General features: G+C 38.6%; 1 protein-coding gene across 1 annotated transcript in view; it reads right to left on the bottom strand.

Annotated features, from left to right (window-relative positions):
* The window catches only part of NOX3 (NADPH oxidase 3), a 38,497-nt gene extending 24,697 nt beyond the window's left edge, over window positions 1-13,800 (bottom strand). The window contains exons 1-5 of the mRNA XM_009095286.1: window positions 13,756-13,800; window positions 12,992-13,087; window positions 12,678-12,788; window positions 10,789-10,873; window positions 1,653-1,798 (exon numbers count right to left, since the gene is read on the bottom strand). Of these exons, the coding sequence (XP_009093534.1) occupies window positions 1,653-1,798; window positions 10,789-10,873; window positions 12,678-12,788; window positions 12,992-13,087; window positions 13,756-13,800 (483 nt within the window). The remainder of the gene's footprint in view (window positions 1-1,652; window positions 1,799-10,788; window positions 10,874-12,677; window positions 12,789-12,991; window positions 13,088-13,755) is intronic.
* Window positions 13,801-14,028: the final 228 nt, after the last annotated feature.

Here is a 14,028-nt window from a genome sequence, read left to right as displayed (position 1 = left end):
TTCCCATCATAATTTATTAATTCTGAGTTTAGCTACTGAGACACAAGTGAGTGATAAAAGAAATATAAATATTAGAGGTTAGAGTAAAATCTAGGCTGCAAATTGAAAGGTAATTGTGGAGTGTATTGCAGTGAGAAATCTGAGAAAGAATCTCAAAATATCCTAACCTTCTTGCTCGAGGGAATTTAGGATCTTAATGCTAATTAGAGGACTACCTCACAATTATATCACTATGGGAATGCTTAGTAGAGAGAAAAAAATGCTTACTGAAAGGTGGTAAGGTCCTGTTCAGAGCTGGGAGCTCTGTTCTGCTCCCAGGGAGCACCTCATGGCCATGCAATGGAAGTGGTCACTGGATGTACTGAAAGACTGGGAAGCTGAGCCCTTGGCTTGCTGTCCTGTTCTGATAAACCCGACTGCTTTGTCAACACTAACATGGAGACTTTAGCATTCATACCACTGACTGCATCAATTTGCTTGATTTTCTTCAAATTTGAAATTGTTTACTTGTTTATTTTGAAAGATGAAAACCCCATGCTATCTAAACTGGAAAGGAAGGGAGAAAAAGCAGGACAAGCCTTGCAGCTTAAAAGCACTGTTGAATCCTATCAATGGCTCTCCAGCCATCTTCTCACTTGGGCTCTTGTTTCAGTGGAGCACATCACTGCTCCAAAGAGCACCAATCCATGGTGTTCAGGCAGTCCCTATTTCATGCTGACTGTGTGGGCATTTTCTAAAGAGCAGAACAATATGCACAGGAGTCTCACCAAGGCCATTTCAGCCCTGGAATATGTAACTATGAAACAGGATACACAAGGAAACATCTAGCATAAATGTGATGTGTGCTACACTGGAATATGGGAAAAAAAGCTGATTAACTTTTTCATGGTCTACATGCCTTCTCTGCATGCTCACCTTTTCTTTATGCTATGAATATTATAAGGGAGAGCTTATAATGCTCTTGTGGCTAATCCAAGAGAGTGGGCAGGGGACACCGTCACTTTTTCCCCCAAAACAAGCAGAACCACTTATGGGTTGAGGACTAGCTCTGCTAGTGTTGGAAGAGCAGCTCTAGACACAGCAGCTCTAGATTCCCCCTGCACTGCTGCACACACATCCAGGGCGTGCAGCAACCCCCTGGATAGTTTTGAAGGTGCTCTTCCCTGGGCAGCCACACTTGACACGTAACAAGGCAGAATCAGCCCCCAGATTGGGTGCACGGTGCTGCACCACCGTGGGGACAGACAAACAGCAAATGCAAAAGCAATATTGTGATGTGCTATTGCTGGTTTTTTTTTTTTTTTTTTTTTTTTCTAAAAAGAAGTTGTGCTTGTTCCATGTATTGATAGTTTAGTTTTTGGGTTTTTTAAAATTCTTTGCAGGTTTATTTAATTGCCTACTCTTCACAACACTCCTTATCCTCCCCCCACCAGCTGTCTCCTGACAAACTAATTAAAATACTATAGACATTTCTTTGAGCTTAGTAACCTGAAAATTGCAGCTCTGAGTAAGTGTTTTCAGCTGAAATTGAGGTTAACCTTTGGCAGCACCTTCTCGCTCTGGTTAAAAGGCTTTGAAATACAGTTTTACCGGCAGTAGAATCCACAGAGGAAAACTTTTTAGATGAGGAAACCTCAAAAGTGACATCTTACTGTTTCATAGGTCCTGATTGGGTTCAAGTAGCTTTCATTTGGGCTCTTGCCAAGACCAGAAAGTTTATTCCGTAACTCTCCAGCTTCTTTTGACTGGCTGGAATGATACCGCTCGATGTTGATGGAGTGGGCAACAATATGGATGGCTGCAGGAGAGAAAGAGTGGTGTGAAATTACAGGCACACTTGCATGTGCCCACAGTGCCAGAAGGAACTTCATTACTCACACTGTGAACTATTTGAAAAGCTCAGGCATAAATTGAGAGTTTTGCATGGATTAAGCTGACAATAAAAAAGAGAATTTTATCAAGTGCATGTCTAATATGAAGTGACTGCTTCACAGTAGAGAGGAGAGGAACAGCAGCAGCCTCGCCTCCCAGCTTTACAGTCAAGTGCCCTGCAGTCTCCAGTGTCATCAAAGGAGGACATTGTGAGAGTTGATATAAAAGTGTATGCCTCTGACTTTCAATTGTTCAAAATTAGCTAAATTCATTAAAATTCCTATTTTTAGTTAATATACCAAGATGTGCCATGGTTTACCCTTGCTACACAGGACACTAAGTTGACTGGTTTAGGCATGGACCAGTTCGCAACTTGCGCTAGAGATGCTTTCAAAATCTGTCCCCTATTTACAAGAGGCTGTAGCATTACTTTATGCAGGTGGAGCCTGGGGAAGCCATAGGAACTACACTGTGTTAGACCTGATTTGTCTGGAGTATCATACATCAGCTCTACTTCTGGCCTGCCCCCAAAAGGTATATGAAGCAGTCAGTTTAGAAAAATGTCTTAGATTGAAGTAAAAAAATCCCCCGTAACTATTTTCTTGGGTGGAAAGAGTATAATTTCAAGAGCTGAAAAGGAGGAAGGACTTTGTTTTATTATTGGCTTACGTAGATAAAGTTGTAACCAAGCTAGGTGCAGAGTTTCATTTTTCAATATGAGAGATTCTCAAATTCATTACATGCAAGTTTTAATTAATGCAAGATATTAAATGCCAAAGGATGAAAAAATGACAATGAAAGATAATTATATGTTTACAGCACAACTATTTCCAGTTTTTATAATTAGCTTCCTGTTATCATCTCTCCTTCAGTGGTTATCTGTTTCTGTCCCTGACCATTTGAAAAACCTTTCTAAAAGGCAGTATTTGTAGTAAACCAAATATGTTCTTCTTCCCTGAAAAATAGTCTCCTACAATCTTCTCTTCTTCTCTTCTCCTTCTCTTCTCTTCTCTTCTCTTACTCTTCTCTTCTCTTCTCTTCGCTTCTCTTCTCTTCATCTTCGCGTCTCTCTTCTCTTCTATTCGTCTTCTCTTCTCTTCTCTTCTGTTCTCTCTTTCTCTTCTCCTTCTCTTCTCTTCTCTTCTCTTCTGCTTCTCTTCTCTTCTCTTCTCTTCTCTTCTCTTCTCTTCTCTTCTCTTCTCTTCTCTTCTCTCTCTCTTCTCTTCTCTTCTCTTCTCTTCTCTTCTCTCCTTTTTCTCCCCTTTTTTTTAATTGTGACTATGTGGATGAAAATAATGTTTTACTGTACTAGTCACTGTTTAATCATAGATGTAAACACAGGATTAAATGCATAAGGATCTTGGTATTGTTGGTCATTTATGTGCCTATCTACTTAGTGGGTTCACTCACTCCATATGCTGGAGTCCAGCTCCTCTTCAGCACCTGGGAACAGCTGTGTCCCTGGGAATATGAGTTAAAGGAAGATGCTGGCCATGGAAATGGTTAAAGCAGCCAGTGCAAGAAGGTAAAACATTCCCCCCAGCAGTAAGTTATCCCATGTGTTCACCCTGGAGAGAGGCTATTTTCACTCTGTACTTCTGAGGTGATCCTCCTAGAGCAGTAGATGTACTGTGGTTGGTTGATTGTCAGGATGCACTTCATTCAAAATGTAACGTTAACTTAGGGACTCCCCCCGCCACTTCTTGACACCTCATTGCCTCATGCTTAGATATTCACTGGGAGATGAAAGACCTATCTAAAAATCCCTCTTACATTAAATTTAAAGCAAGGCTTTAAACCAAATCACATGTCCTAGTCACTGGGTTGACTGGTTATTCTCTTTTGAGCTGTCTCTTGATGAAGCCCTTAATTAAAATAGTCCAATATTTATTGACATAGGCATCCCAAGTGAATATCCTGAGCAACCAAACTGCAAAATCAACCTCCCATTTCTTCTGAATCTTTGGCCCAATGAATAATAAATTATTTGTACAAGCTAGAATAGCTTCAGCAGGATGGAGACCGAATCCAAATGGGTATGAACTGCAGAGAGATAAAGTGAGCCTGGAAATTAGAAGACAGATTCAAGCCATCAAAGGAATGAGACTCTAAAATAACCTTTTGATAAACGGGATAATGGGATCAAGCAGTCTAAGCAGCTTTCAGCTGAAGGCTGGTCATTTTATGAAACGGTGTGCATGACATGACTGTGAGCGTCAGAGGGTGCTGGACTCTGGCCTGGCATGCCCTGCACGTGCTGCTATGGGTTGGGTGCTGCATGTGAAATGGCCTTGCCAGCATCAGGTGAAAGATGCTTCCTGGAGCCTGTGCATGGGAGTGTGCTCCCAGCACCTCAGCAGTGCTGGGAGCACTGGAAGGAAGGTGGCACTGGACCACGAGCAGCGAATGAGATGCGTGGATTTAGACTGTCAAAACCCAAGAGCCCAAGCTCTGAGCTGGATGGTTTAGGTGGCAGCTGTGTGGGGGCTGTGGCAATCTGTTCCCCAGTGTACAACTGATGCACAAGCAGTATATAAACACTGTTTATATATTTAAGTGTAACAGCACATTTAAGTGCTGAGTGGGAAGGGGGGAACTGTTCCTACAAAGGGCTTTCAGAACAGATGTGTTGGCCTGGTAAGGATGCTATCTGATCCAGCTGGAGGGGAACCAAGTTGCTGCTTGATGAGGACCTGATTTCTTTGACATCTGAAAGACTCACTTATAGGACAGGAGTGTGGGATAACAGATTTCTGTCTTTGATAAGTTGTGGAGTTACATCCTGCACATTGTCTGGTATGGGCTAAGAGAAAGAGGAAAGAAAACTTTCAAAGGATGGAAAACCCCGACAATGAGTCACTAAGTGGACTTCTTTATTTTGGCATCTATGAGTGATTACTGTAACTTGGGCCTCTTGCCCTCTATATCTACAGGATGCTCTTTATAACTCTGTTATGATGTAATAGTCCCCATAGCCTAGGGACCAGGAGAGTTTCACATAGTAGGATCCATCGCGCTGTTACACCAAAGCTTGCCTGCAGTGTGTCAGCTGCAGGTTTTGGATTATCTTTGCTCATTTAGAATTGTGACATTGACTAATTGTGGAAGTTTGAATCTATGTTCATAGCAAAAGGCACTTTCTACTTTCACCTTCAAAACAATAGATTTTTTTAAAGTGATACTGCAGACTATAAAATATTCACATGAAATGATGACATTTCTGTTGTTTAGAAAACTACAAAAAATCTCGTACTTTCCCCAAAGTGCAGGATTCTACATGATTTGCACAAGTTCTAGTCACGTTAGGAGTGACAGGATATCTAATGCTATCTAGTAAATGCTGAGTGTTGAGAGTGAAATGAGGTGCTAGTTTTCTCCAGACAGGCAGAGGTCCACATTTCCTAACAGAGCATTTCTAGTCTTTGAGAGAAGAAAAATGGGTTGAATGGATATAGTTTCTCAAGAAGGTCTTGAGACTATAGTTGATGAGGAGTACTCATGTTGCAACTTTCCCCTGGAAGGAGAGATCCAGTTCTGGCAACCTAGCCTAGTAAGGTTTTTCTGCAGGCTATCAGAGGACACTGTCTTTTCCTTCTGCACATTGTTCTGTTTCCCTGTGTTTCTGTTCATGGAAACATCATCATAGATTCTTTGGGATACCACACCCTCCCTTGTGGGTGACATTCTCTCCTGCTTTCATCTGATAAGTAGAGGATATTACAAGTGTAGAAGATTTCCTAGAATGAGCAGGAGAGTTGTTATTGTTGTTTTTATTTTCTGTAAACTATTCTGTGGTAGATGTTAATGTAGAGAGAATAATGATACATTGAGAATATCACATTCAAACTAATTATGTACTGAATATGTTGGTTAACCTGAGTCTCCCATGATCTTAGATATTGCCTGGAGTATTATTAGATTAATACTTCTGATGGGGGTTTTTTGTGCTGCTAGCAAAAAATGATGCAATCTAAAAATGAATTATAGTTGGATGGTAAGAGTAATGCAAAAATCTAATTCCATTTTCTGTGTGGTTCATTTAATGTATAATAGTTGTAGCAGAATAAAAATTCTGGCACTGAACACATCGCCATTAACTGAAATATTTTACATCCCGAAAGTGCATTTTCTGAAGGTCTTTGCATCTGCAGTGTATAGAATTTACTAAGCAGTTCCAAAATTACATATGCAGATTTCTGAAATCTGAGCTTACTACAGTTGGTAGTTCTTTCCTCTGCACCACTTATCTGAGTTAACCATGAGGGCAAAGTTTAAGGGACTACATTTCAGAATTTTCAGTTCAATTTTTCCCTCATTCTGCATGTCCAGATATAACATATGGAATAAATCACCCAATCTGTTAAACAAAGCTCTTTTTTTTATAACAGTTTATGAAGAATGAAGGGTTTTTGTTGTTTTTAATGACATCTGGAACCTCTGAAGCACTTAACAGACATTAATTTGTATTTGACCCTGAGATGTTCTATCTAGTCCACCTCTGAGATCAAATAAAAGGCTTTATTGGAAGGAGAGAGGGAGGAAAAGGATTGCTATTAGATCATAGTGTTTACTGTACAGATCCTTAAATACAAAGAGATATAATTAAATTATCTTTAAAGTATGGTCAATTTAGCCACTCTTATTCAGCCAATTGTGCCTTCAGTGAAGCATGCACAACTCTCATTGAACTAAACAGAAATTTCATGTGTTTATCTGAGGACAAGATTTAACTCTCTCTTTTTCTGCATGCCTGTACAGGATAATAATCAAATTGGAGCTTGCTGCCAGCAGTTAAACATTTTGATTAACCAGCCTATCATGATAAAGTCAAAGGGTCAAATCCTGGCCTTTCTGCCTACAGCAAAGATAACAGCTTTACAGGCAGATAACCCAGGCATGGAGAATTCTGCCCTTGACCAAGGCCATGATTTTTTTGCCCCCCATTCCTAGTTATTCAGAACCCCTACTTAAACTTCATGATGTCTTTGTGAACTAAAAAGGCACAGGTTGTATAAAAATTAGAATAGTGACCACACATGTGCTTGCATTTTATTTGTTTTTAAGAATGGTTATAAACATCAAAGAAGAACATGACTTGGACCATTTTTTATCTTAGCTGGAAGCCTAAAATCTTCAATTTAATATTGTTTCCTTCCTAGTACTTGCACTAAGTCTGCATTTAAGCAATCTGACTAAAACCAAAAAAAGACATTTAATGGAAGTTTGATTTTCTGTAATTTCTGGAAGTACAACACTGAGGTATCAGCTAGACCTCTTTTGAAGATAGGCATCTGCTTCCCTGAGAACTTAATAATTTACACAAAAATGTGACTCAGGTCACCAAAGCCATTTACACAGTTTACCAAAAACAGGTTGAAAGAGGTTTCCTAGCATTTTTACCTATAGATTTTTCAGTGCTTGTCAGAAGCCAAACACACCTGGCATCACTATACTTCTTTCTGCACTTTGCATGTTTTTAAAGGAGAACATATTGCTGGAATTTTTAAGGAGCAAGAATCACCATTTCAAACAGCTTAACTCCAAACAACCTTGCTGTCCTTCCTCTGTTTTCCCTTAATTGCTTAAACTTTAATAATATCATAATTCAAAGATTGATGGAGCAAAATGACCTTTCTGCAAACACCAAAAAAAATGCAAGTAATTTCTTCTTTAAGATAAGCCAAACATATCAAAGTAAAGAAAGAAAAATGCCCCCAACACTCCCCACTTCAGAAAATGTATGAATATGCTTTTTGAGAGTGTAAAAACAGTACAGTAAGAAGTAGGTGCTGTAGAAAATATTATTACTATCTCTTGTGGTGTCTTGAAGTTTCAGGCCACTGTGTCTCAACTGAAGAGTGTCTTTCCAGTACAAAGCACAGAACTATTTGCACTGATCAAACTGAGAGTGCATGAAGCTCTGATTTTATTCTAGCAGAGTTACGGGTCTATAAGGAAGATTTATTAGTGGCTGAATAACTCCCAGACAGCTCTTATCACAGACAGGCGTGCAGAATGCAGGAAGCCAAACTAAGCAGAATTCCCTTTACTGAATTTTCAATGATGCCCTTGATTATAGATAGCATTGTTTACTCTCTCTCTTTCCTCCAACTTCCCTCTTCCACTAGTCTCTAATTATATTCCTTTATGTCCTGACCAATTAAAGCCTGCTCTTGAATTTGTATTAGAGATGATGAAAAATTAAAGGTACAGATGTACTCTTTCCAAGGCCAGGCACACCTCAGCTGAGCTGGCTGCCTGTTAGAAGCCAGACAATACTAATGTTGCACTGACTATTTTTAGCACACTATTAAATAAACATGCTGGAGTAACACCACCTGGCAAGCCAAGATGAATACATGTTGCTTTAATAATAAAGGGGTTTACAATTTTATATTGTGAGGCTAAGCTTAGTGATCTGATCTTCAAATTGGTTTAACTTCTTGCTACCACATTTAGTCTATTGATCATACAAGGCTGTACATCCATTTGAATGAGAATTACTAAATTGCAATAGACTAATAGGAGTTGACTGTGTTTTTGTGTAATAAAAGGCAATATAGGTAGTACTAGGATAAATAATGTGTCAGTTGAGAGGGAAATGGCATCTATTTACACATCATTTTAACACTGTTAGATTTTATTGAAAAGGATTCAGTGTACTTGTGGGTACCACTCTGAAATGCTGGGTTTTTTTGTCACAATGTGTTCTGCAGACTTTATTTTTCTATCAACTTAAAATTGAATTTCAGGAAATTGAGTTTCTGGCCATTCTTTACACAAGCCTAACACTATTCAGTGATGTAGTGTTTTTCCAAATATGATAAATGTTTCTCACTTGACTTAAGGAAACAGGAATTCATAGGCTGTTATGCTTTGTTTATTAGACTTCCTTGTGTTCTGTTTTCTTTCTCAAATACATCAGCTATTTTTCCATTTTATATTTTAGGAAAAATAAATCAACCAGCCTAAATACCAACCCAGAAATGAACCTTTGATTTGTCCCAAGAGAGTGTTTTAAATGAGAATAATATGAACATGCTTTCTGTCATTTCACATTGGCTTCTGTGTCTTTTTCCTTGAAATTAATGAAACCATTAAAGCAATCACTTTTCTGATAGACTTGCACTTCCCAAACTGTCCATATTAATGCACTAGCAAACATTTTATTATTAATGAAAATACCAAAAACATAAGAGGTTTGACTGTGAAGTTTTGCTTTCTTTTTGGAACATGACCTATTATACACTAAGTAAAGTTGGTTAATTTATATTCCTGGGTTGATTTATTAATTAAAGAAGCAATGCTGCATTCCATAGGAATCTGTTCTGAGGTGAAACTGAAATCTGAAGACTGAGTGGACATGACAGATAAGTAATTCATCATAATACACTGTGAGATGAATGTTTATATCCCATAGCCTTCCTCTTGGAATTCTTTAGCATGATATGCAGAAGACAAACTTTAGCCGTTGGTTCCTGTTGGCAATCCTGACTTCAAATTCTTGTCTCATGGCATGAGGACATTAACAGCCTAGACACACAAAAGCAGCTCCCTTACACAGGCTGAAAAAGATATTGGGACCAGAATCCACCCTGACAGCCTGGGGGTAGAAAAGTTACCCTGCAATGTCTCATGCTTGTAAATAGCCCTGAGTAATTCCTCTGTCTCCTTTCCTTTTTCTAAGAGAACTATCTGTCTAAGAGATCTATCTATCTATCTATCTATCTATCTATCTATCTATCTATCTATCTATCTATCTATCTATCTATCTATCTATCTATCTATCTATCTATCTATCCATCCATCCATCCATCCATCCATCCATCCATCCATCCACCTATCCATCTATCATCTATCTATCTATCTATCTATCTATCTATCTATCTATCTATCTATCTATCTATCTATCTATCTATCTGTCCATCCATCCATCCATCCATCCATCCATCCATCCCATCCATCCATCCATCCATCCATCCATCCACCTATCCATCTATCATCTATCTGCCTATCTATCTATCTATCTATCTATCTATCTATCTATCTATCTATCTATCTATCTATCTATCTATTATCTATCTATCTATCTATCTATCACAGATACCTCTCTATCTCTGTGTGCTCATGTCCTTCTTCCCACTGGCTTTTTGTTCATTCCTCTCACATCCTTTTTCCTCAAGCTATCTCCTGTTCCCCTCATGTCCTCTGAATTCCTAAAAACTTCTCCAGGTCCTTTTACTACTTAAAGAACAGGAAGGTGCCTGTTCTCTGAGTAGAAAATGGCTTTTTCCCAGCCAGGTGAACAAGCACCTCAGTAAGTCACTAGGACCAACAGAATAGAAAAATTTTGATCTCAGGTTGCTGTTTTCCCTCAAGGGGGCCATTAGTTTCCTGGATCAGTAGCCTACTAAAAATAAATACCTCGAAATGTATTGTTTTTGAGACACCTACCTCTCTCAAATTCAGATTAAATTTATTACCTGGTTGAAAAATTAGTGAAGATGTATTGGTGGGTAGATTTGTGGTATGACTCATAAGCATCATTTCCTTACAGAATCAGACAGTAATGCCATGTCATCTCCCCAAATATCTACCCTCAGGGATTCAATGAAAGTTATTTACACTAAATTTTAAGGGCACACAAGTTGTTCAGATTAACTAAGCGGCAACTGGTGTTTACTGTTCAGATTGAAAGTCTATTTCCTTAACAGTCAACCTCTTATCAAGCAAAAAAGATTACAAACAGTTAATCAGATGGGACTCCTACACACATTTAAAGCTGCAGTCAACAAATGATTGCACTAAAATATCACATCTCAGAGCTGATGGGGATTACAGCATTAGGCAGAATCACTATGAAATTCAAAACAGTTCAAAGGCAAAGAAGAAAAAAATAAAACCAAAAAAGCTTACTTGCATTTAACGCTATTCCATAGGCAACCATCTTGTGAAATGTGATGTTTTTGTCAAGCTGTCTCCTCAGTGCTCCTCCACAGTACTTGGTGAAAAAGCAGAACTTGTTTTATATCATTCCTATTGGTGTTTACATCTCACATTTTGGAGAGGAGAAGAGTTCAATACATTTGAAAATGGAATGCTGAAGGAATTCAGTGGAAGTTTTGGGTTAGGTTTAGGACTCAAGTAACTTTCCTGAGTGGCACTCCAGGGTATCTGAACCTGTTCATCCTATATAGGGGCTCAAAAAAGGGTTTGATAAAGCTCTGCTACACTTAGCTGTGATTTGTGAGTGGTTTATCTGAGCTGACATTAACTCATTTGCGGGTGGAAGGACACCAGGCTGGGCCACCACTGCTTTGTCAGCTTAGCAGAACAGAGCTGAAGTGCTGGCAAAGCCAGCTTGCAATGAAAACATTTTCTCTGCTTTCAGGAAATGCACACCCCAGGAGGCTGAGGCTGTCTAGACCTCAGGTGGCTGCCTGCTGATGTGTTCCTGAGCTGTGCTCCCATTATTGGAAGGGCTCAGTGGTGGTGTGCTCATGGCCAGCTGGGTGCCCCAGTGCGGAGCCAGCCTGGGGCCGGCTGCACTGAGCCAAAACTAACACACTCTGCTGGAACCCAGACAGCACTCATGGACAGGATTCAGCCTCTGAGTGGTGGTGTGGGTGTCTGGATTGCTCAAATGACCTGGCATGGCGCCATGCCAAAGATCCTGGCATGTATCCACGTTGTTTCCCAGCTAATAAATCTTCCAAAAATCTGGAGCACCACAGGGTGTGATGTCAACACACAGCACCTCCTTGGAGAGGCACTGGATCCAGCCCATGGTGCTGGTCATGCTGGAGCAGTCAAGCTGCTCTGTACCAGGCTCCTCAAGAGCAGAATATTGTCCAGAATAGCCAAATATTATCTGTGAGAAGAGTTCCAGTTCTCTGAGTTCTTACTCAGCATCTAAGTGGGAATGCATATATTCTGTGATGATTCACAAACTGATTCAGAAGGCCAGGACACCTTTTCTCTTTTTTTTTTTTTTTTGGTAAATGTTCAGCTTGTGAAGTCAAACAATTATATAAGTGTTGATTCCCAGCCTAAAGACTGCTTAATATCTAAGCCTAACAATTATGGAAACAAAAAAAAAAAAATGGCAGAACTGAAATAAGAACTATATTACTATAAAATAACTGTATTTTACCATTTCTAAATTCCTGTTGATCCTGGAGCCATGAAGTGATCAGTGATTTTTTACCCAAACATGTGGCATTAGAATTGCTCTGACTGTAAGAACTCAGTGTAAATTGAAGTTATGGCTAAGAGAGCTAAAGCCTTAAGTACTTCCCATGCATGATTCCAAGGTTAGTGTGAACATCTTTTACAAAAATGCATTTACCTCAAATGAAGACCTGAATAGTGGCCACTCAGACAGGAGCATTTAAACATGTTCACTATTATCCTTAGAACATTTTTATCTATCTGAACATTTTATTTGTCCGTTTTTCACTTTGCAGCTACAGAGAATACACATGATAGATACGAATTTTCTCCATTTGGCCAAGTGGCATTATTATGTCCCTCTTTTGTGGCTTCTCACTTTTCTCTTCATGACACCATGCTATGCAGCATCTGCCAAAATCAGTGTTGCATTTAGAGCACTGTGTTAAACAAGTCATTTGTTTCTCTTCAGTCATGAATACTGACAATTTAAATGGTAATAACTAGGCAATAATGTACAGGCTTCTCTATCAAAAATTAAAATTCCTTGGAAAATGTTTGATATGGATAATACTGCTGAACTACAGAAATAAAAAAAGAGAGAATAATATGGCTATTAGAGAAATGGTACTTACAATGCTTGCTCCTCTTAAGAATGAAATAAGGTTTCTACAGACTGGTAACAGGATTAGCATGCAGTTAAAATTAAGGCATGTTGCAGAAGCTCTTGCCCAAGCCAGGGTTGACTGTACATATAGAAATAAGCATAAAGAAATTAAATTACAAGCTTGGTATAGGAAGAGCAAAAGAAAGAAAATACTATATTAATATGATGCTCTTATATGGGAAAATTACTGTTGAAGCATCAAAAGTTTTATGAAGGATGTAAATAAAATCAGACTATGAATAGCTTCTTGTGAAGCTCTTTAACAATCAAACTCATACTTACTCCCAGCATAATCCGTGTATAAATGTAAGCATTGTCATCTTCATACCAGTAGAAGGTATCAATAAACAAATAGAAGTTCAGTCCCAGCCACACGAGCTACAAAGCAGAGAGGCTACAGATTAGTGACATTTATGGTATTTTTAAATGCATATAAAACTGGCTATGGTTATAGTTTTAAGAGACTCTGAGAGATGTTTCAAAATCAGTGTGCAATGCAGTTCTTCATCATAGATGATAGAAATCAAAAATGCCTGCTGGAATGAGGATGTATTTTAGCAAATTCAGGGTTACAGTCCTCCCCCCAGATCTCGTGCAAAGGATATAAATTATGTTTACTGTGTCATGGTATACTTGCTTTTAAGCACAGGCCTTAACCCAGTCTCTAAAAAGGAAAGAAAGGCTAAAACTAAAAAATCACAGAAATTGAGGGAATGAAGAGCTAAGGAAATTCCTTTCTCTGCTCCCCATATACAAGTCACCAAACTGTCTGAAAATAAATCAGAATATAATTTCAATTATAAGTGCAAACCCCTACTCCCTTTATCTGAGGATTAAAGTACATTGACTTAAAAATAATTAAAAATAAAACACTAAGACTTTAAATTGTTTTTAAGACTAGTTATAAAAAGGCTGCTGAATATTTTATAGCAAGTTTTACATTAAGCTTGGGAGTATTACTGTAAGCAAACCATAAAATGTCTTTTAAACAAGCTTAAAATATTTATATATATCCAATTAGACTTTTTAATGCTAAAAATACTCACTAATAAGAGCACTGAGAGTTTTTCATTCAAAATCCAGCATCCCATTCTGAGTGTCTCTCCCTAAGAGCAGCAGACTCTTGCCTTTCAGTGTAACCTGAGTTCCCTGTCCCTTCCTTGGGCTTTTCTACTGACTCCTTTTGTCTTTAGTTTTTAATAAGCACCTAGTGGGAGCATGAGTTCTCTCTAGGAATTTTCTAATTAAAGACTGCCTGACAAGAACAGATTACCTGAGTGACATGTGTCATGATCTGTGTAAATAAAATGCTGGTCATT

The sequence above is a fragment of the Serinus canaria genome, chromosome 3 (assembly GCF_022539315.1).
Source record: "Serinus canaria isolate serCan28SL12 chromosome 3, serCan2020, whole genome shotgun sequence".
In the NCBI taxonomy this organism is placed as follows: Eukaryota; Metazoa; Chordata; class Aves; order Passeriformes; family Fringillidae; genus Serinus; species Serinus canaria.
Note: the sequence above shows the minus strand (reverse complement) of the source record. Positions and strands in the feature narration are given on the sequence as shown.